General features: G+C 39.7%; 1 protein-coding gene across 1 annotated transcript in view; it reads right to left on the bottom strand.

Annotated features, from left to right (window-relative positions):
• The window catches only part of ESRRG (estrogen related receptor gamma), a 371,798-nt gene that overhangs the window by 325,169 nt on the left and 21,691 nt on the right, over positions 1–24,938 (bottom strand). Inside the window, exon 2 of the mRNA XM_086460629.1 lies at positions 22,923–22,968. Within this exon, the coding sequence (XP_086316755.1) occupies positions 22,923–22,968 (46 nt within the window). The remainder of the gene's footprint in view (positions 1–22,922; positions 22,969–24,938) is intronic.

The raw sequence follows: 24,938 nt of genomic DNA on the forward strand, positions 1-24,938 counted from the left end.
CACACCAAAATCTATCTAGGAGCAATAAACCTCTGCCTAAGTCCCTAAGCAGCAATATCCATGGTGTCAGGCTACTGTGAGCACTCATCGGCAGGGTCAGAATTTACTCCCATGCAGAAAACAGCTCCATACTGCTAGCATCCAAAGGCATCCTCTAGTTCTGCCTGCAAGAACTTGTTTCATGTAAAATAAAACTTAGAAACAGTATCTTTCATCACTTGCTCTTCCTTCTCCCCAAGGCAGGAGGGTGCTCCAAGTCAGCACAGTCTGTTCCTAGATATGTGAGTGCTCCTCTGTGAAATGCCAAATGAGCACATAAATGCTAAGCACCATCACTGGACTGGCCTGTAAGGTCTTTACTACCTCTGGAGTCAGGGACTTGGTCTAGTATTTCTGGGTGGCCCGTAATTACTTTTTAAGTGATTCTCTTTACTGTGGCATCTGCTGTACTGTTTAAAATACGTTTATGGGTAACATACATGGAACATATTTCTGAGTTAAACATTTTTCCATCTTATTTACATATCTTCCATTCCACCACATATCAGATATCACTTTTTATTTCTTAGTTTATCATACAAACTTCTCAAGTATTCAAGATCTCCTTCATTGTTTTATGGCAGTACACCATGTAGTCGTCAGGACATGAGGTGCTAACTACTGCTCCGTGCACAATTGCAGTCTCAGTGTGGAATGTCTTGCTTTAACAGAGAAATAAAATGATATAAGGTCGTAAGCTAAGACTATCATAAAGTGCATTGCAGGCACCCTATACTTAAATACTCCCATGCTGCCTCTTAACTCCAAGTGAGGTAATTTGTGTAATGCCCATAGAAGTGACACAATTAATTCCCCTCCCTTAAATAATCCTAACCTTTCCTCTCTAATGTGCCTCTGTAAAAAGAATGTTTTCTAAAATAAAAGAAATTTTTAGAAAACCATATCCTTAAAATCTTTAGCATTAGAAATACCAGGACTCTCAAAAGAAATCTAGAAAGTCCTTCTTTCACTGTGTTCAGATAACCGCTGGAGACCCCTTTCTCTCCAAAATGGAGACCAAGCCCCACAGCCCCACAGCAGTACTATAAGCACTGTAAATATACTCAGTGGACTGCAAGAAAGTGGTCTCAGCCATAAACGGCAACCTCAGCATCTTTCTGTTCATGTTTCCTGCTAAATACTTGCAAAGAAACCAACAACCTCTAAATTAGTCCTTAAGATTCGAATCTTTCTGTCCCGACAGTGCAATGCTTCCATATTACTCATCAGTCTGGCATTTTGCACTTCATTTGATAACAGGCTAGGTGGAAGAGCATTCATGAGCATCACCTGTGCTAAGAGGGAGTTATAATTTCAAGAAACCTCAGTTTGAAGCATTTCCCAGAGGGAAAGCATCTGCAGATTTAGGAGTATCACTTGATGAAAACATACTTTCCATGTGCCCAAGAGCATGATCCTCTTATAGTACAGTTAGAAAGATGGAAATACAGTACTTATTCATTAGGCATATGTTCAAAAAACCAAGGAAAACAAAAAATTACATCTCTGTCCTGAATTGTACAAACCTCACCTAAAAAAAAAAAAAAGTACCATCATCTCTGCAGGAAGAATTTTTGGTGTATCAAGCAAATTGTTCTCCAACTGGATCATTGCCTCTCAGTGTTTACTACAAATGTCAGCTACTATAAAAATAAAACCAAGATTTCTTCTAGAAAAAAAATAGGAAGCATTATAAAAGTTATACTGGTATCTCAATGAGAGTTGTTTTACACAAGAAACACAAAAAAAGACCTGAGTTATTTCACCTGGAAATTAAACATAGATCCCCCTAATCAAAAAGTATTGGAGAGTAAATATATTACCTCACATTTTACTCAGTCAAAAGGATGAGAAAAGGAAATTAAGTGCACATTCACACTTGCTACGAGACTTTAGATATAGGACCTGCATGGTAGTTACAAAGGTAAAGTTAACAGTAGGGTCACTACTGTTGGAAATGCAATTATCCTCACTTATAATTTATTATTAAACAGTATAAACCATACCTGGTATGTGCAATAACTAGTTCAAAACGATGAGCAAAATACAGGGATTTTATGGTATAAATTAATGTCGCTTCCACTACTGCCAGGGGAAGTTTTGCCACCAGCTTTAGTCAGTGTAGCATCTGCCCTCAACTCTTGATAGAAATGAAGTTTCAGTAGTTTACCAAAACCATGTGAATACTGATACTTTACAGGGACTTTTACTTGATAGAGCTTTTATCTCATATGAGCAATCCATCTGTTTTTCTTTGGACCCACTGGTAAGCAAACTGGGAATGTGCCACCTTCTCACAGCCATGCTTTTTAAACAGATAACCATCAAGTCACAGAAAATGGGGCTAGGAGCGTTGTTAAGATGCCTTTGTCCTCCTCTGTGCCTCCAGACAGGACCATCTACATCTGTTTCTGAAAAAATTCCAACAAAAGAAATGCCACAACATCCCAAGTTGCCTTTTTCTGGTGTTTTGTTTTATCCACCTTAGAAGGTCATTCCTAATATCTGAATTTTGTTCGGTTCTGTTTAACAAATTACATCCCATACTCTCCCATTTCTCACCGTGGAGGTGAAGAATAAATTACTGACTTTCCTTTCCACCAGTCTTTGGTATTCTTACAGCCCATCACCATGTTGTCCCTCAGGCATCTCTTTTGCAGGCCGAGCATCCCCAATATCGTCAGTATTTCCTGACAGGTCACATTTCTTTGCTCTCTTACCACCCTCACTGCTTTTACTTTGGACTCTCTCCAAACTCTCTGTAGCTTATTTGGAGTGCGGTGCTCAAATCTGCACTTAGAGATAGAGCTGAGCTCCTACCAAAGCTGTGAGGAGTCTCCCCATACTTCTTAGAAGCTATATTCGTATTACATCTTCAACGCTTGCTATCAAGCAAAGCTCTTAATATCCATGTGAACATTTCTTCTGCCAGCTTCACAACTATTCTTAATTACCTGGAACTTTTAACATTGTAAACAGCATTATATTAGAAGAAGTCATACTTAATTGGTTATCTTCACTTAGCCTACACCCCAAAATGAGAGAACATTTCAGGGTTACTACCGGAAATATGTAAATACAGGCATGCACACACAGCCCAAGTACAATTAACAGAGAGTTAATCTAATCTGTATTCAGATGTGGATGTACAGAGATAAACAATCTACAGATATAATATAAACACCCACACACTGAGTAGGTCTGTAACTGAGAGGTTTATCTAAGTGATTAAGAATACCACAACATTTCCAATGCTGAAAAGAAGAGGGGAAAAAATTAGATAGCTAAACATAACCACAGCTAAAATCTGATTCCCTTCTCTTGTAGTCCTGAGTCTAGATAAATGTATATGTGGAAGAGAGTCTACTTTAGCATGTCACACTGCCTGTTCCTCCTCCATTTAACAGGTTCAACTCCTCTGCAGTCAGTCGAAACACATATATAATGTAAATATATGTGTGTGTGCACACGTGTGTAAACCCAGGGTAAATGGGAGTAGAATAAGGCCCCTTGTTGACTCAGGTCTTGCACATAGTTGTGATAATAGAAACACAAGAAAACCAATATACTGTAGTTACCTACTATGCAATAATTATCATGTAATTATACTGTAATTACAGTACTTGATTATTGATGTACTGTAAAATAAACTGTTATCAAGTTTTTTTACTGTTCACTTCTATTTACAGTCATCTCTGATAAAGACTAAGCCTCCCCAAAAATGCATGATAAAGCTTCTTATCACAGGTTTTAATGCTTCTAATAACTACTGTAATTCTGTGTGATTTAGTGCTTTGAATAATCCACCAGGATTTTTCTCTAGATCTTTAAAAGGATTGTAATGTGTACAGAGGTGTCGTAGTGATTAAATTTACAGGACACTTACCAAAACAGTGATAAGAAGGGATGTTTAATTAACACATGTACACGTTGTTCAATTGTACTATCACGTAAAAATGGAAAGACCTGAATGAGACCCCTATTTTTCCTTTCAAAATGTTAAAAAAAATTAAACAAAGGATTATCTTCACTATACAATGTAGGAGCAGACATTCTCAAGGCAACAGCAAATCCAGGCAGCACCTGAGAGTGGTACCAGTCTAGTGTTGTGTACCAGGTAGAGCCAAAGTCCTGGTACCAGTCAGACATCCCAGAGAGAAAGGAAAAAGTAAGTGACACATGACAGTACATGGGAATTCACCAGCTGAGTTTGGAGATGTCGTTCCTTTGGCTAGTGGGTAGTTCAAGGACGTTGCAGTTCTCTTCAGCTATAATACCTGAAAATATCAATGCTTTTAGGGCTCATTGATAAATCAAGTAATTGCAGAATACCCTTATCAGATGTTTTTGAACTCCATGTCTCAGAAAGGCACACTGTTGCTCTGGAAAATCCCTTTTCCTTCCATCAGTAGATTTACTTAAAGGCCAAGGCTATCCCTTATTTATAAAACAGATAAGTAAATTTAAGTTAAGCAATGAAGCGCCCCAGCAGACTAAACCCCAACAGAAAAGAGCAGCAGAGTCAACTATATAGCAGGCAGTGGAAGAGAACCTTTATCTCTCTACGGACGCTTTCCACTTTAACTTCTACTGACGTTTTGTCCACTGTGATACTGACAAAAAAAAAAAAGTGATAGAGAGATCTAAAGGTGTTATCATATACGATCAAAAGACAAAAAAGAAAAGCCACGAAGCTCATGCAACCCATATTTCCACTGGGGAAATAGTGTTTTTAATATTACAATTGTTTGTACTTTGAAATGGAAATCCCATTGCATGCATGCAGCTGCAGTAGAGTTCACTCCTGGATGGGCAAGTGCCAGGCCGTAACAGGGCACGAGAACAAGCTTTGGCTCCATGAACGGAAACATAAACCTCTCCTTCATAAAAATTATTCTTAATGATCTCAAAGGCCTCCTGGTTTAGTATGGAAGATGAGTGCCACTGTTTTCTTTAGAATGAATTCCACGTATTTTGTATCACAGTCCTGGCACAGGGCTGCAAAGATGAAATCATTCCTTGACCATCATTGTGGGCACGGCTGCTCTGATCTGCAGTGCTATGCGGGGCCACACAAATACTGGAAATGGCGTAACTGCATTATTACTGTGCTCTGCACAGGCTTTTATACCTTGGTTCTCAGCAAGACTAATTATTCTAAAAGAAGCCTCACACTATGGCAATTATCCTGCTCCCAAAACCTACGTTACATCATTTAGGACACTGTGCTTTGCTATTCAGGCACATCCATGCAGCTTTATTTTTTGCAACAAAGATTTTTACTGGGGGGCGGGGGCACGAGGGGAGTTAATGGGAACAAGCTCAGAGATCATGAGCAAGGCAGAACACTTAGATGTAACAGGAATAGGGAGTAGGCACTGAGGGTGTCAAAAATCACATGCTCCTAAGTCTGACTATTTATTTACCTGGCACTCAGGACTGCTTACTTGCGTAATCCTTTCTCTGCAGCAGGTGAAGGTGAAGGTGTGGGAACTTCCTTCTTCCTTTGCCGGCAGTATTAACTGAGCAGTGTATGGAAGGAGACTATGGAAGGAATCTATTTCTCATCTCTGTCATCAATAAATTACTAAGGCAGCTTTCAGAACTCCCAGAGGGTGTTTGAAACATATACCCCCTTGGCGGGTTGCTCTGGATGGGCTAGCATACATGCTGCTGTCTTGTGTAAGGCTGCAGTCTGTCTATAGGAGAAGAACTGACGTTTTAAATAAAATATACCAGTTTTTCCTGTAACACAGCCCCCTGTTCTGAGCTCCAAAGAAAAGTACCACATCATTTTACAGTCCAGAAGGAAAACTGTGGGCACAAGACTCAAAGGTTACCTTTCAAGAACAGGATCCTACATATATTACTAGTATTATTACAAGTAGACAACTTGCAGAGAGAGGCCAAAACTCCCAAAGAAATTAACTAGTCATCCCCATTACAGTCTGTGCTAAACATCTGAAGTAAATCAGTAACACATACGCTTGCCTGACCGTAAGACTGGCAATGAATCTGGAAATCAGTTCATCAAATGCTTGGTACATCACCCAGACCAACTTGCGGGTGAAACTGAAATGGATCTAAATCCAACTCTTCCCTTCCTGGGAAAGAATTTACAGTAGTAAATATTATTTAATGTCCCTATTAAATGTGGCATTGACAAATATGAAAAAATCAGCATCTACTCAGTGACTCAGAAATTAGCAGAGCAGCCTTAGTCATTTTCACTCTCTCTCATGAGTTAATCAGACATTTTTCCAACATTTCCATATATGCCTGTTCTTTCCTTCTGTGCCCAGCAAAAATAGGAGCTACGTCTGGATGTGATGGTTAATCACATTTTTCTTACGTTTCAGCATTAGATGGAGCACAATTAGATCTGCAGCTGAGAAAAAGGGGGTGGGAATGAGAAAGGAGGGGAGGGATTGAGAAAGAAAGAAAGAAAGAGCTAAAGAAAGAAAAAGAGAAAGGAAGAAAGGGAGAGAGAGAAAGAGAGAGACAGCGAGACAGAGAGAAAGAGAGACAGAGAGAAGAGCTGACACCTCTTCAGACATATGACTCAGAGATGGTACATCATCGTCTTCAGACTTCCAAAACCAAGTGATTTGTGAAATCTTCAGAAATGTCGATGACGTAGTTAACTGCATGGAGAGTGGTTTTAATCTCAGGGAAAATGATCTGGTTTAACTACCCCTGAGCACTAAGCTATCCACTATCTTTATAATTTTAAAAAGTCCAATATTTATGTAAGCGTATCCAGTTGGCTTTCCCTTAAAGCAACTTGCCTTACCTTTCCAGTCCTCTCTCTGGTTTTTGCCTTGGTACAGGGACAGATGCTGCAGAAGGCAACTGAACGTATTTCACTGGCATATGTAGGCCACATCCTCCATTATTACAGAAACAAAATGCTTGTTTTGATCTAACTACATGTATTTAAAGAATTACCAGCAGAACGTAAAATGAAGCAGAGAGGTCTATTTAAGGTCTGGGTGTTCCAGCTATTTTTATCAAAGCTGCCATGGATTTCAATGGGAGCACTGCACACGGAATGGCAAGAGGAAACAGCTCCCAGTCCGGAGTTAACCCGGATTTGTGTACAAAGGAAAAGATGCTTACCCTATGGAAGGCATATGCAAGCTGAATTGCATACGTTAAATTAAAGACATCTGCACTTTGGCAGAATTTGGACAATGACTCACTTATATTTAATTATGTAAAAATTTCAAACGGGGCAAACTCCACTGTAGTGACTCACATTAGTGCTACCACATGATCTTCTGATAACTACATCAGTATATAACTCATGTCTCTGCTGCACAGAGTTTCTACAGAGAGAATGACATATTACCTGACTAGCATTAAAAGGACTCCATGTTCCCAGCAATGACTGGTACATTAAGTAATGCTTCAGAAAGTAGCACATAGTACACCAAGGTTTTTTTTCCCTTGACACAAAACTACATATCCTTTAACGACAATAACTCACTGTCATTCAAAAATCAATTTTCTGTTTGTGTTTTATTTCTTTAAATTTATAGAGTTGTGGGGAAAGATTCCAGAAGCAGAAACTTACATCATTTCCTTTTCCCAAGAAGAATTACGGTGCTGCAGACTTCCTTAGGCTTCCAATCCAAGACGCTCCCACCCTGTCCTTACATGAGCAGCAAACAATCTTCAATCCTTCAAGCACAAAACCTTCTGCCTAGGTCTGGTAGTAAGGGTACCAGGCAGTTTCTCATGTTTTGCTTCACAGACATTCTTGGATTTTTCCCTGCTACCTCCTGCACTTTTCAACATAGGTTTGGTTTGCTTGGTTTTGGTGTGGACTATCAGAATGAACTGATTATGTGTCTTATGTCAGACTATCAGGACCAATGACCTTGAAATGTCCACTGTGAAGAAAAGCTATCCTGCGTTATTTGCCTCAGATTTTAAAAAGTAGCAAAATACTGTATTACTCACTTCAACGTTATTAAGAAAAGTTGGAGGTCCTTTATTGACTGTATCAGGTCCCTTTTCTGAGCTGTGAGAGTTGCATCCTGGAGTACCACAGCATTACACTCCCATTAAACATTTGAAAAAGGGATGTCCGCTACAAGGCTCTCTAAACGCGATTTGCAGGCTTACTGAACACTCTGACAGGACCTTTAAGTATCTACAAAAGGCATTTTTACCACAAAAGGAATGCAACAAATACGGCCTTTGTTAATGCCAGATGCTGACTACAGGTGTGAATGAGGAGCACAATGAATGGGATGAGGAGGAGAGGAGGAAGCAATCTTAATTGTGCAATTAGTTACGTTATGTTTGTGCAATGTTTTACATAACAATTATAGGCCGCTGGTAGACTAGTGATCTAAAATGACAGCCTTCCAAAGGAGTTCAAACAGCTAGGAAAGCCACTGTACCTTCTGAGCAACTACTTTAGAAGGCTAACGAAATATGTAAATGATCTCAACTGGCCTTTGTACGGCTTAGCTGTGATGTTGGGCTTGGATGTGCAAGTGCAGTGTGCTTTCTCCAGCTGAGAGTGGTAAGAAGTAGCAAGTGTAGAGGATGCCCCAAGGGAATGCCCCGAGCCAGCGCAGTGCTAAAAGGTATGGGAGTAAAGTCTGACCTCTGAGCAACAGAGCTGGTAGGAAATGATTGAAGGTGTTGGGACCAGTGAGTGTAATGGGCTGGATCAAAAAACAATGAGCAAGAGGAGAGGATTCATAGTACATTTCTTTCCCTTCCTAGCATCTACCAAAGAGGAAAAAAAAAGCATCCTGATTATTCTACACTCTCTCATTCCACTTTTCACCTATTTTCTTTTTCAAACCACAATTTAATTTTTTTCTTCTAAGGGTTCACATAAAAGTTAGATTTAAAATTGGAATCCAGATTAAAGCTCACTGTTACAACTGTTCCTGGGGGTAAAGGTAAACTGCCCAGAAAGTGATAACAACATGGGTGTTGAGTGATGATCTGCTCATAATCAACACGAGAGTTCACTTCATCCACGATATCACCCCAGGGATCCATACCAGTCACAGCTGGTGCAGAGAGGTGTAAGACAAGTCCCGTTGGCTCCATTATTATTCAATTCATAGGTTAGCACCGCTGAGGAGCAGGAGAGATGCCCTCACATGCCACTCAAAGGTGTCAAATGGGCACACATTATAGTTGTCCTGGTCCTCCTCCCAGAGGAGAACTTAGGTCCTTTGGAACACACTACCCACCAAGACAAAATTCACCACTGACATTTGAATAGTAGGCTAATGAACATGAAGGTAAAAAAAAAAAAAAAAAAGAGTGGAGAGACAAGGGGTGAGACCTATGCCTATACTTTTATTTACACAGGATATCTTTAGATCAAACTCTCCACTGTCTTTCAAACGTGACACTAGAACAATCTGGAAATTCTGTTTTTAAATAATCCACTCATCCCTTACTCCAGTAAATAGTAAGTGTACAGTACTACTAAGTCAAGCTCTTCAGCAAAGACATTTACTTCTGCACAGAAACTCAGCCCCTGTGGTGCAGAAGAGCACAGCAGTGTGCTGTGACCCAGCTCTCAGCCAAGAGGATGAAGAAGACATCAAAACCAAATAACAGGGCAAAGACCATTTTTGCTATACCCCACCAAAAGCATTCACCCAGTTCATTTGCTTTAATGTTTTGACTGGAAGTGGGAATAGTTTTTCCAAGGCTATTTTATCCAGTGAAAGAAGAAAAAGGGTATCACATGACTTTGTGCCTTGGATGCTGTTTGTAGAGAAGCCTTAAGTCACAGCTGGACTCCTAGCAATTATTTACTATTGCAGACTGATACTGAATATACAACTTAAGGCAGAATCACAGAAAGCAGCACTGTATGTATACAGAACTAAGCTTCACATTCAGAAACATCTCTTACAACTGACTGCAAGCATCTCTACAACAAATATTCAAGGCTCGAACACCCCTTGGAAATTCATTAGCAAGCACAGCAAACAGCAGTCCTGACAACAGCGTCTTTCCATTCAGTGCAATGAGACATACTCCCTATATTGTATGTTCAAAGAGGGAAGGGCAATCCTCTTCTAAACCTAGCTTCTCATGAACCTCAATCCAATCACACGTTCCCTTTGTAACAGCCATCTCTCTTGGTGCTGGCCCTACAAAATCTACATCGTATCACCACCACCTTAAAGGTCGGCTGTGATATTTCAATAAATAGAGAAGCTGTGGTTTCCTTAAACCACTTGTATTCTTCTTGCTGCAGTCATTTTGGCTCTCTTCTCATGGTCTTGCTTAGCTCACTTTCATATGAATGTCAGATTTTGCATTTGCTGTGTGCTGTCATCTAGACTCCCGCTGTAAAACAGTTTGTTTTTCCCCCAGTTGGTGCACCAGATTAGCATCCCCTCTCTCCCCCCTCCAGAACAGAATGTAATTAAAGATCATGGGAAAATAACACACACACACTAGTCATCAAGTTAGAGAATTTCAGGTTTGGTTCTGCTTTCCAATTTTACATGCTCCACTTCACTTCTGTATATAAAGAAAAATATAAATGGCTTTGGTCACTGGATATCTATTAACTCCTTGTGCATCAGCTCCTGTGAGGAAGAGATGACAGCAAGATCCACAGCAGCTAATAAGAAAGAGACCTTGCCTCACAGAATCACACCCAACTCACCAAAAATGAAGCCTTTTGCCCAAACTGTTCTTTCCGCTTACTGTGCAATGGTTATGAAACATAAGCCACAACTGTCTCTATGTTCAAAGGTGTACAGGAAAACGTTTCATGATCTAGGTGAAATTTTTCATCTGAGAATCCTGCTAGGATGATGACTTTGACAGCCTTGAAGCAGAAGAACCACTTGGGACTGCAAAGTCCAGTGCTGGAGATGCAGCGGCAAAGCTGGTTTAAGGCAGAGGTGGTTTTGTACATCACTACCTCAGCAGTGCCACCTCCACCTCAGGCTTTCTGGTGGCAGGATGGAACCAATGGAGACCTTATTGTCTTTGGCTGTGGGGCCGAATGTCATCAGAAGAGAAATTAACTGCTTCTTAAAAATAAATAAGTAAAAAAAAATGCTTAAACTGCTTCTACAGCAGGGATAAAAATATCATCAAATTGCCTTTTCTCATCACAAAAGTAAGCAAGAAGCAACTGTTGATCTTCAGTGTCTCCTGACAGGTTCTGAAAAGGAAAAAAACCCACCAGGTGATCTTCCACTGTGAAAGCAGGTGGCGGTGGGGAGGCAACTCAGGATCCACATCCCAAGGTCTACCAGTTTCTCTCACTTTTTAAAAGGAGAGAGAAGGTAACAGAGGTCATTGAAAAAGAAGATGTTCATGCCATGTCATTTTACACACAGGATCGCACAAACAGAATTTATGACTTGCCCAACGTTATCTGTAGCAAATTTCTAGGAAATAACCCCAGATACTGTGATGCTTACTTAGCTACAAAATTCCTCCCTCTCCGTCAGATAGGGAAGAAAGTAGATGTTCACCTTTACTGATGTTCTACTGTAATTATTTTTTATGGCAATTCTCCTCCATTAGTTAGAGGATCATAATGGAATAAATAGAAAAATGAGCTCAAGCCTGAGTATTCTGCATTGTAATCTAAATTAAACTAGTATTACAAATTTGTTTACATATCTCAGTTGAGCTATGCAGTTTTAAAACTTACTTGCTGAACGTAAACGTGTCTCCTGATACTACATTACCCACTATATGCAGTAAAATATATTCTAATGTAATACAGTAAAACTGAAAAACCAATAAATGCTCCTATTTATTGAGAAATTGGACAAAAAATAGCTTATTGTCAGTTTTTAAAGACTGAAAATCAATAGATGATGAAAGGTTGTGTTTTTTGTTACCATTAGACTGTTGACTCCAGCAATAAGTGAGATATGGATTACAACTGGGGGAGTAAAGAACTTGTGAGATATACAATTTGGAGCTTCTTGGGTTTTTTTAGAAACTTAATTCCCAGTATTTGTGCAGCAGTGGCCTTCTTGGCCCCACTGTTAATGGGCCCCAAGAGCATAGCTCCTCCATTTTGTTGCAAAGCCAGCTTTAAGTATCTTCCTGTCTTTAAGAGCATTTCTAAATTAAGGGGGCCCTTAATCAGACTTGCATCTGCTAAGGACCATGAGTAAAGGAGACAGGGCTTTCACATACATTCGCATCCTCACAATAAAAAAAAAAAAAAATCCTCAAACAACATAACGAAACTCCAGCTATTGCAGTCCCACCTCTCATGTGCCTGGATTGAGTCCACCCAGCTGAGCTCCAGAGTGGGTTACCCAGGTCTGGCCCCAGTGCCCTGCTCAGGCCTCTCATAACAACACAGCCCAATGCCAGACAGTAATTATGTTAAATTGATGTTCAGTTTGCAAAGACCTTTAGCTCTCACACATTTCTGAGCCTGCTGTTCTTCCTCACGTGTGTAAGGTTTTCAACATCTGGGCCCTGAGTACAGACGTTCCATTCGAGTCTGCCATCTACACGTGGATGAGTTTTACCCTAAAGATATGGGTGGAGAGAGGTCTGGAAAACATAGGTATTAAGCACCTGTTTTCCCAGTAGAATTTGTGCATGGTGGTCAGTTTAAAACCTTACTTTCTATATTCATTAAACAAAAAGTGCACAACTGTACACAGGCTGGGAAGGTGTTCTTGTCTCACAGTGCAAACACGTTGAGATGGAATACTAAAAAAAATATGCAGTGATAAAAACAACCACTGAGCTAAACATAAACACTGCATCCAAAGTCCTTAAATAGAGATCTATGCCAACATTTTTCCAAGTGAACCAGTAGGTACGACCATTACATATAAACCCAAATATAGATGTTCTACGCTGACTATATTTCTAAACTCTGGAACAGTGTCTGAAAGGATGCCAATTACAATAGGGAGTTAGAGCTGCTTTTAGGATTTATATTCTCTTTGTACATTTCATAATCATACAGCAGCTCAAATCTTGCTAGGTGGGGGTAATGCAGCGAAAGCCTATACTGCCTTCAGATACGCAAAGATACTTCCCAGTAAAAGTGGACAGTGACCACTGGGCCTGGATGTGACAGGGCATGAGTAAAGCTGATGTGCTTGTGCAGCACCTGATATTACAAATGCACAGAGGTGTGCAGTTGTAAATCTACAGTAAAAAAAAAGAGATCCCAAGACCTGGAACGAGCTGAGAGTGTGCAGAAATAGCCACCCTACTGCTGGCCCTAGTCCTGCATTTCCATAACGTAAAACTTTTGCTTCAAACTGAGGAAAACACAGAGATCAGCTATTTTCATATCATGGCTTCTTCTGTTTTCCCAGGTAGGAAGCTAGCTATTTGTAAAAAGGGGGCTGTTACCACATATGCATAATCACATACCAAAAAAAGATTCATGTTGTTCCTGTAAGCTTTTGCTTAAGTATATCATGGAAAATAACTTTGATTAAATAATTTGCCTAGAGCACTGCTTGTCTGGAAGATTTCTATAATTCAACTGCACTTCTGTAAATAATTTGGTGATAGACAGGCCATCAGCATAATTTGGTGCTAGACCCATGCAACGTTAAGGAAATGGCCAGCAGGCCAAAAATTAAATCTCAACTGGGTCCTAGTATGCACAATACACACTAAAAACCAGTCCAAATCTATTGGGGTTTTTTGGAATTTGGTTATGCAGTTTAAAGGAAGACATATAATTTTGCTTTGGGAATTAACACAAAGAAATATCATGCTTCCTCTCAGTGAGGAAAAGATCACCCACACGCAGTTAATCCTGCAGATCTCCATAAAGATGTACAGTATTTTTTCATTATAACATCCCAGACTACTGCCACAGGACAATTATACAGCATAGCATTTCGTACTGCTGCTGAACCACCAGTAACTTTCACCAAAGTCTCTCAGTTCTCCTGTGTTCTCACCCTGTAAAACAGCAAAAGCTATTGCCCTGATTTTCAGTCAAGCCTTAACTGAGACTGCAAGATAAGACATACAGAATTGTATGCATGGTACATTGCACCTTTAATCATCTACCCACCTGAAATAAGCAAGTAGTTAGACATCTAAATGTTCCAACTACAGGCTTAAAATAAATGAGTTTTGTAGTACATGACTGTGTCCACATTATTTGAAAAGTGGCATTCACAATCCCTTTCAATCTAAGTATCACTTCAGCCACAGGCAGATCAGAAACTCAAAGTCAGTAGCAGAGCCAAGACCAGGCCTAAGATTTAGTATTTCAGCTGAAAGAAGTAGAGAACCAGACTGCAGGATGCTTCCCATTCAAATTTCATGTTCTGGTTGAACATTTTTCCACCAGAAAAGTCCAGAATCAGCATTGCCTTCTTGCTTCATCAGATTGTACATCAAGATATGTTCTGGAAGCCTACTGTGATTTTTACTAAACGAGATGGAAATGACAGGGAAAATAATATACAATACAAGGCAACAAAGCCATCCCTCTCAGCTCTAGTGAAAAAAAAAAGGCTTCAAGAAGCAGACATTTATACTTCTTTTTCAACTGAAAAAGAGAGAGGGAGGTGAAGTAGATGGGTTAAAAGCCAGCAAAAAGTAGTATAAAAAAAGCCCACCAGGTATTGTTGCAAGAACCTCTAGATAAGCATCTTAAATCAGGGTAAATTACACACCTCATGCTGGTGACTCGGTCATGGGAAATTATGAAGCTACGTGATGTCTCATTTGTTGTGCTGAAAACAAATGTAAATAAATTACTGCGAGAATCTCATTTACATTTAGAAATTCATCCCGATGCATGACATGACTGCTGATGTTTTTTTAAATGACACTTTGAGAAGAAGTGCCACTATTAAAAACAGATCATGGCCACCTTAGCAAAAGCCTGTGCATGTGTGTGTGCATATGTGCCTGAGTATGTAAATGTAGATGCTCTAGAGAGATCTTTAGGATCATTGGGGAAAAAGGCTTTCTTTTACTGTTTCAGAACCAAAATGGTGGTGTCAGAAGACAAACCCATCAATCTATATCCTTTTGTGGTTTTTTCCCCCTCCAGAGTGGGAAACAGAAAGACAACGTTATGGATTGGCTGCTGTCAGTACAACAGAAAGTGCAAATACTAAAATCATAGGAACAGAAAATAGTGTGGCACGTCTCTCCATCATCAAATGTAATAAAACTTCCCCTTAAATACACACACAAAAAGCCTTTCGCTAAGCTTTTATATCCCCCCCCCCCCCCAAGTCTCACATTTTAAGCTGTCACTGAAACAATTGAGAAGGATATCCAGGAAGCCATAAGATGGAAAGCAAGTTGAACCGTGGTTAGCTAAGCAGCATACATTCAGGCAAATATCCAAATGCTTTAGGAGCTGTCATTCTCCATCCCACGTGGGAAGGCTGCGAAGAGACGGACTTGTTCGTATCATGATTGCTCTTATTATTACAGCAGTGAAAACACTGCATACTAATGGATGTGTTTTCAGAAAGAAGACTGTTAGATGGCTTTTTAGACTCTCTGCCTGGCTGTCTGGGCTTCAGAATCCAATACCTCCTATCCACTTCTTTGCTTCCCAAACAGAACTCTAAAAAAAAGTTTGCAACATGAGGGTGAAATAAAACATATTTCCAAATGGGAACATGACAGTGTTCTACAACCCCACATACGGCAGCATATTTACATAAGCCTGCATAGGTCAGAGAGTTTATTTGTTAAGGGACAAATAAGCAGGCCATGAAATAATTATTTTTCATTGTGCCCTGCCAAACCTATCCAGCCAAAGGCTAAATTGAGCTGCTATTGTGATTATTTGAACTGTGGAGCCAAAAGTCTTCACTGCAAAGCATCCCAGCTGTCCTAAATTTTATTCTGATGGCTAGTTTTCACGCTAGCTTGAAACTTGCCAAAAATGCTCCACAAAATAGGCAGGCGGAAGGCTTGCTTTATCCAGACCTACATCAATTACTGATTTAGAGCTGTTCTGAGAACTTGATTATTAACAAATCACTTCCCGAAATTGTTATGACAAGATTCACATATGCAAATGGCAAGCTGCTCATATGTACACAGCTAGCAAAAGAAACTAATACAAAGGTTCCCAGATTTATTTATGGTTCTTTCCTATTGTGCTTTACTGCAAATTAGCCACTAAAATCTTAAAAGAAAGTGAAGAGATCCAGCTGCAGCACCACAGCTTTGACATATGGTGACATGGGAACACCCAGGCCATAACTGCTCAACATGCTTCTGCCTTCACCCACCTCCCTGTGGAAAAGGATCTACCAGTGCCTTCCGGCATCAGAGGAAGCAAAACCACCACGGTAGTTCCCAAGCTGCAAATTTGGTCAGCACACCAAGAAGCAGGTGGGATTACCCCAAAAACAGCTCAGATCACAGGCTTGGGAGGATATTTCATACTTTAAACAAGGGTGACAGTGGAAGAGGGGGAACAACAAATATATTTTTAAAAATCTCATGCTTCAAAGCTTAAATTAATCCGTAATAATGAAAGATTAGGATAAGACTGTGCAGAGAAGATTATCCCATGTCTGTCCATTGTGAGGTTCTTACAACTTTCCTTGAGGCGCCTGGGGTTGGTCATTGCTAGAGACAGAACAGGAGGCTAGAAGGATCTCAGGAGCAATTCATTTCATACTTTCTACGTTTCTGTTTAAATAACTGAGACACAAACAAAAGACAGTAAGGCTAATTGTTTTGAAGGCAGCAGACCTATAAATAAATGAAATGCCCATCATTTGGTATCAGGCTGTACGTACCGCAACGCCAACGAGACAAATGCACCTTGCTGCAGCTGCCCTCCTTCTCCTCCACACCTCCTACTATTTTTTATCCTGTTTGTAATTTCACTGTAATATCCTCAGGGCAGCAACCACTCCACATTTACACATGAATTAGAACAACACCTCACACAATGGCATACCAGTCCTGATTGGACCCGGACTGCTCCTGGAAATGCTGCTGGGAATGCTACTATAAAAAGAGCTCATAAATGTATAGAGTACAGCACAGTAACACACACACACACACACACACCTTTTATCACAGTTAACATCACCGGAGTGTTAACTCTTTGTTTTCCCAAGAAAACTGCAGATGGTTTTATTTATTTCTAAGCTCCAAGATGGCTGCAGGATCTGTAGCTAAAATCCAGCACCCCTTCACCAGCATACTCTGTGAAATTAGGCTTTTACTATGGATGTCTGTATTTACTGTTTAATAAAATGACAGAAATGTTATGGAGTCTCATTATAGATGTCAAGACATAAGGTTGAACCTTGCTTAGGATTTGCATGGAAGCTGATCCAATGATGAGCTGCGGACATTCAGGATGACAAACCAAAGGAATCCACATCAGTGTCAGTCACATCATCTCTGTGCTCCTGTTACAGACCTACTGGGTCTTACCCCGATTAGCCAAAATTCCTTTCTAATTTCCTTCCTTCCTTGGGACAGGCTTGCGACCTTTGAGCTAATATTTTAATATATTCTGGAATCTGAAATTTTGCATATAATAAACTAGTGACTTTCTGGTACTTCAGATATAAACAACTCCAATACAAAATTTTAACTTACTTTGGTATTCAGTCATTTTATTTTTAACTGAAAATATAATAAATAGAAAGGTTTGAAAATCTTTATCAACAAAGTTCCACTTTGCCTAACAATTCTGAACACCAATTATTTTATAGGACTTTTTTTTCCTGAAAGACTATGAATGGCCAATGTGGTTTACAAAGAGCAAAAGGAAAAGGAAGGGAGTGGGTGCAGGTAAGGCGGCAAATCAATAAATTACTTGAGTATATATATAAATTCAGGCACCTGAGCCCCTTTAAGGTCAAGTCCCGTGTAGGAGCCACTCATTCCAATATTTAATATCTAGGAAAAAATGGAAGAAATAGACAAAATGTAAAATATATTTTAAAAATCTTAATTACAATAGAATGTCCACTTTGCCAGGCTTGTATTTTGTGTTTGTTAGGCACCAGAATTTCACCTTAAAAATCTACCATACAGACTACAGCTGTTAGCAATTCCGTTAACCTCTCCCTTAAAATAAAATAAAAAATGTACAAATGACTTTTTGTTGACTACCAGCTGATGGACCTCTTATTTATTAGTCTAAAAAGGCTACACAATCATATTCTGTGGAATATACAAGATAATAACTTCTTTTTCTCTTGCTCCTGATGGGTTCGAGGCATTACAAGGCCTCCCTGTGCTTTTCCACATAACCTTATACCCAATGCAAGTTTTGTCCATGACATAAATATGGAGAGTTTCTGTCTTGCAGAAATGTGACCCTCCTTGTAGGGCATTTTCACTCTGAGCACTTCAGCTTCTCTGGAAACTTCCTGCAACTCGTGACTTAACTCTTGTTTCTTTTCCTCAGTGCGCTCATGGCTCTAACCAAAGCAAACTCTACCCAGTGTCACACTTCCACTCTCGAGGAAAGATCATTCATGAATGATCTTCTTATTTCTACAAAGATAGTAAAAGACTGTGATCTATAAGGAATAGGCTATTGACAACCCTGTGCACAGTCAGTCAGTCAGATATGTGACAAAGTCCAATGAAATCCTATTAGGTAATAATACAAATGACAGAGCTTAAAGAATACAGTTAGATCCTAATTAAACAGCCCATAAATCTGTTCAGAACTTGCAGAATTTATCACCAGAACAGGAGTTTCCAGACCTTTCACAGAGTCTCATTTTAACAGACCTGTTGTCCACCGAACCAATAACTCTGTTGCTTACAGACAAGATATTTGACCAACTTAAGTACTATTAAAAGATGTTTATGCACTAAGCTTTCCTGAAATTGTATAACATTTGCATGGTATAACACATACTCTTACTTGTTCACTGCAGTCTGATTCAAAGTACTATAAATATGTTTGCCCTTTCTGCTAAGCCCGCCTAAGGGATTAGCAACCCCCCAAAAGTTCAGTTGAATATTAACTGCATTAACTTTGCAGACTGTAACATACTGTTACACTCAAACAGCCTACGGTGCAGTATGGATGACTTGCTTAATAAAAAATGTTTTCATGCAAAGCTCTATTGCTAGAAAAAAAGAATTTGCTCTGTCAAAGGGGGTGACCTCTTCCATTTAACTTCATAAAGCAAACAAATAAAAGGGGGATCTTTACAGGGAATTTCCAGAGAAATGCTTATCATTTTGTCTGTCAAACCAGATGGACTCGGCAACACAGCACCAGCTCCACTCTACGTTAGAAATTAAGTCAGTTCACCATGAAGAAACCCTGTGAAATACAGTAGCAAAGTATCATCTACTGTAGTAGTGTGAAGTTAAAAACCAGAAAAGAAGTATGAACATTCGCTTACTTAGTTAAGTAAGCAGTGCTTTGCATGCCAACCCCCATAAAAACCACATGTGCTGAAAGACTTTCTAGCATGAAGTTATATAGCAGTGAAGACAAATAAAAGGAACAAGAAATATTTAAAAGTTGGAAGAGGGAGAGTTGATAGGAGTGTAAAATGGAGCTGACTTGATAGCTAATGCCAAAAGTCAAGGAAAAGAAGGTTCTTAAACCTCCTAAGTAAAAAGCTCCCAGGCAGAGGTAGAGGGTAATGCAGTATCTGATCAACAGATGAAGAAAGGGAAGGAGAAAGAGAAAAATGAGAATGTCTGGGACAAGTTTCTGAAGGTTAAAAGGTATAAAGAGGGATCAGTAGCATTACTTGACTGTTTTAAAGATTTAAAAAACCCCTTCATTATAATTGCAGTAATACAAAAATATAGAACATGTCTATTTCCTGCTAAAAATAGAAATTGCATAATATATTTTCTTTGCTTTTATAAAAATAAACAGATGAAACAAACCTTCTCTATGTTGCTGTGAGAACATGCAACAACTGTCAAAAAGACCTTGATACCAAACGCCGCAATGAAACCTTTCTCATTCAGTCTTTAAGGATCATCTATGTACCAATCTGTAAAAACACAGTCTCCCATACAAAAGAGTCTTGGGTGTAATCAGAAACTAAATCAAAACTTTAAGAATTAGAAACCATATTTCTCCATAATGCTGTACACTTAACTTGCTTCTGCAATTCACCATCACCACTATGTTGTCCAGAAATGGAGACCAACAATAGATGTTGGTAATTAGACAAGAACTTAAACTGAAGAGAGCCTCAGACCACAGCATTAAACTGGAATTAAAGCTTTACAGGAAGAGAGAAATGTTTCACTCCCTGCAGTCACCTCCCTCCCTTACACACTCACACTGCACACCTGCTACCCACCAGCCAGATGGGACTGAATTCTCCTGAATCAGATCTTGGATTTTTAAGCTCAGCTTGAGTTCAATTGGATTTCAAGACTTCAAAATATATCATAATTTTGCATTTAAAAAATTACATCAGTGTCCAGGAACTCCTAGTTTCAGTGTTGTTTGCACAATTGCATATGTATTAAAGTGGGATTATTGCCCCAAATGTACTAACACAAATAAATAAAATGCAGCTTTGCAGTAACGTTTAATTTAATTACATATGCTCACTTCATACATGAAAAACAGAAAAAAGCTGATTCTATATCATCAGCCAGATCGGAAATTTAGCTAATCGTAGTGAGCAATAGTGTTTTTTTAAAACTCCATAACGGCAATTTAGCAGCCCAAACTCACTTAAACATTGTAGGAACTGGCCCTTAATGCACAGGTATCATAAAATATTAACACACGTTAAGAAAAAACTGGGAAGCATTATATTCCTAGAGAATTTGCTAAGCTTGCATAATGTAACATTTATCATCAATAAAGTTTTTTCAGCTAAGAGACCTCTAGCCTGTTCTTCAGAAGGAGGTCTCTTTCTCTTTCTCTACTCCAGCAGCACAGCTCCACTGAGTCCCTGTTTCCTGCACTTCAGTGGACTGCCTGCAACTGGCAAAATCACATTTTTGATTGGAACTGGTCCCTAAACTAGTCTTTCTCCACCTTTTCCACTGGTCCAGAAACCAATCTGAGACTTGCAGGGGGTTAACGAGTCATCGGCCAGCAGCAAGACATTCTCTGCAGGGACCGTGGGCATCTGGAAGCTGCTACCGGTGGTGTTCCGCCAGAGCCGCGTCTGGCAAGCGCCGAGTCGCAGAAATGCGAGTCCTGCCTGCTTGGCCAGCCTTGGACTGACCTTTAGTCATAACGGGGAACAGGAGTTTTGTTAGTGAACACAGAGTTCTGGTCTACACATTTTTTAAATTGATTATTTTATTGATGTAAAGTGCCCAGGTGCCCTCATGACAGTCACTAATATAGATTTTGAAAATAAAATTAATTAAGGGCCAGTCTGGACCACCTTTACTGTCATCATGTAGTACCCTTTTCTACAAGCAACAATGCTATCAACCAGCAAGCACAAGTATAGCGTTTGTAGAGTATTTCATTACACCTCAAAACACTTGACTATGGAGGTCAAGATCACCGTCACCTACCTACGCGCGCGCACGCACACACACTCACTCACTCACTCTTCTCTCCTACCTTCCAAAAGGGGAACTGAAGCACAGAAAATTTAACCGACAAAAGTCCGTGCCGGAGTGCCAGCTGTGTCGCACTGGGCTCTGTCCCTCCGGACCGCAGCGAGAGCATGGCACGGTGCGAGCCTGAGCAGGAGCAGAGCAGCCTGGCACGCAGGCTAATCTGAATTACACTCATCTAGCCCTTGAAATGGTTCCTCATTAGCTGCGGGTTAATGGAGTCCCAATGAGTAGTGTTATTTTCATCCCCTGCCTACTGAACACAAAATTCATTTGCAAATATCCTGTAAAATACTGCAAAGCAAGCCAAAGAGATATGACAACATAAGAGGCACGCTATTTATGGAATGCACTTACCGTCATTTAGAAAAGGAAGCTGACATGAGCAACAGCCTAAATTTAGCAACACATTTAGTTTTTATTCACTAGTCACAATGACAACATTTTAGAGGGCTACCACACACCTTGTGCGCTGAAAGGTTCCACTGAAATCAAGACAGACTTTGATCTGAAAGGAATTTGGGATCAGTTCCTTAATGAATACAACACTGAGTTAAATTAAGGCAATCACCATCTTGACTTTCTATTCCAAGTAGATATAAAATTACATTGATTGCAGGAAATGGTGGCATTCAAACAATATTGCAATGGCCAAAGCCTGAAAGCTAAATTCATTGTCGAGCTAAACTAGGCTTTCAGAGGGCACCATTTGATTTGAGGGAAAAAAAGCATCTACAAACCACATATTTTCAATTAATAGTTTAAAAGGCACGGAGTAAGAAAGGAAAAACACTGGTCAATATGCCACATGCCACTCAACCAAGCAGAGTTTCTGCATGTAGATGTAGATACTGTGTGTATATCTATATATACACAGCCGGGTGCAGGCATGTGTTTTTTGGGGGTTTTTTTAAGGCAGGCTGTACCACAAAGGCCAAACTTGAGATCCAGAAAGATGTAATGTATTTCAGAACAGTCTGAGAACGCTCTTTTACCCACGCTATCTTTAACTCAAAAGTAATTTCAAATCAACAGCACGCAGTTAAACCTAGTTCTCTTGAAAACTCAGAAAAAGAATTAATTCGAACCCTTACCTTTGGCACCTTAAAGACTTTTGGCCATGACTTACCTGTATAAATAGAAAGAACTAATTTACTACAGAAATGCCCATGGGCAAACATGTTCTGGCTAATGAAGTGTTCAGCTTTTGCATGATTAACCAGCTGGTGGGGGTGGTGTAAAAATCACAGGGCATAAAATAATAAGAAAAATTGATTAGCAGCTCTCTTTTAAAGCACTCTATGAAAAATTTCCTTTTTTTTTTTTTTTTTTTTTTGCTCAGCAGATTGGCAAGGGACTATACAAAAAGATAGACTCGAATGACTTACCAAGGAACCAGGCAGAGACTGCACCAGGCACTCACTCCTCCAAGACCTGCATCGCAGAGAGGTTCAAGTGAAAAGTGAGATACCAACCAGCATCATGGCTGGATTACTTATACAACAGGTCCTGCCACTAGTCATAAAGGTAATTTTCTACTATATTGCACAAGACATTATATAAAGTTAAAAACTATGACTATGCTTTAAGTCAGTTCAGTTTCTTCCCCAGTGCTCAACACTTGAGCACCTTAGCTGGCTACAGCTACTCCCGTGAGCCAATTTAAGAAGTGCCTCCGTATGAGCCAAAGGATTCATACACTATTTAGAAATAATGCATGCATTTTGATGATGCTACATGGAGAAGATGGGTTTTGCACTCACTAAGGACAAAAATCCCCCTGCCCTTCCCATCCTGTACAAAGGATTTCTTACCAGCTCACGTGCTCTGCCCTCAAAATAGGACCAAATTAGTGTACAAATACTTGGCAGACAGGTCACGAAAATAAATTTATCATTAACTGCCCCCTAAACCAATGCAGCTTATCCTGAAGCAGTTTCACTTCATATACATTTGCTCTAGGTTCCTTCATCTAGCATGTAACTGGCATGCAACAGTTTCTTTAAGAAGGAAAATCACATGTTTTTATGCACAGGATTACTTCAGAAATATCAAACAGCTGCTCATATGAAGCATATGCACCAGCAATAAGAAACTGCAAAAATTTAAGCTACAGATCATTTGCAATAAGCCATACTAATAGCCACAACTCTCTTTACCTTCATTACTTCTATGGAAAATGCATGTTTTACACCTATTTATGGCCTTCTAAAAACTGGTTTACAGCTACATACCATGGGAGAAGAAGGCATCTCTCAGGGATTTGCAATGTGTTCCAGCCCTCAGGATGCAGCCATAACTTCGATCCTGGGACTTCATGGGTTGGTAACCTACATTAACTCCCTTTGACAATATACAAGCAGTTACCTTACATCCATGGCTGATTTCCAACTGCAACCAGATATTGCCTCCCAGAGCTTCCCCTCTCACGGTATATGACAGTATACGATACACCTTCATATGCCCAGCTGCCTGGATATGAATTCAATTCTTAAATCATGCTGGCATACCATGCATGCTGTGGCTCAAACTATTCAATCACACCATGGGATTCTTTGTGAGTAGTAACAATTTTTCCTGAAGTGAGAGTTGTTGTAAGAAGAACCAGAGCAGAACTCTGAAGCCTTTTATCCTTCTTTCCACAACTCCTCCATTTATCTTAATTACCACTTTCTGAGGAAGACAATATCCCTTTAAATGCACCAAAAGACCGATTTTTCCATGTTGTTTCCCTACAGGAGCCAGGCAGATTGTGCTGAGAACAGATCGCTTCATGTATACACCATACACTCCACTTCACCCAAAGATTCACATCGAAGAACTGGTCAGGCTTATGCAGGTTAGATAACCCTACAAATATTCCATAGAGGGCTTCCTTTCTTACCACGTACATCTCAGAAAGCTTGTCACTAACTTCACGGTCAGCTGAGACTTCTGACATCAAAGATGTTTTTGCATGTTTTCGAGGCGTTGCTGGATAGGTGCCTCTTTCTACACTTGCATAGTTCTTGCTTTTGAGCCTCCTCTAACCTTTTGGAAACATTTCTACATATTAACACTTAGGAAAGTGGGCATAGAGCTGACATAAGCAAACAGAAATAGAGGAAAACTGAAAAAGCTGGCATGAAGCAACATTACCCTCAGTATGACAATCGAGAAAGTGCTATCTCCAGATAGAATTCACAATAAAACAGAAGTTTCTAGTTAAGAGAGAAGTGGTATTAAATTCCACTTGAGTCTAATTTCTATTGTCATACACAAATCATGAGTAATTTCTAAAATGTCAGGTATTTATAATTCTGATCAGCTGGGACCCTGACAACACTGGAGCTTGTAAACTGTGTTTGAAGCTATTTTCAAATACGGTAACAGCCTAATATGGTTACAATACAATTTATTAATGG

Source organism: Leptosomus discolor, chromosome 2 (genome assembly GCF_034619465.1).
Source record: "Leptosomus discolor isolate bLepDis1 chromosome 2, bLepDis1.hap2, whole genome shotgun sequence".
Taxonomy (NCBI): domain Eukaryota; kingdom Metazoa; phylum Chordata; class Aves; order Leptosomiformes; family Leptosomidae; genus Leptosomus; species Leptosomus discolor.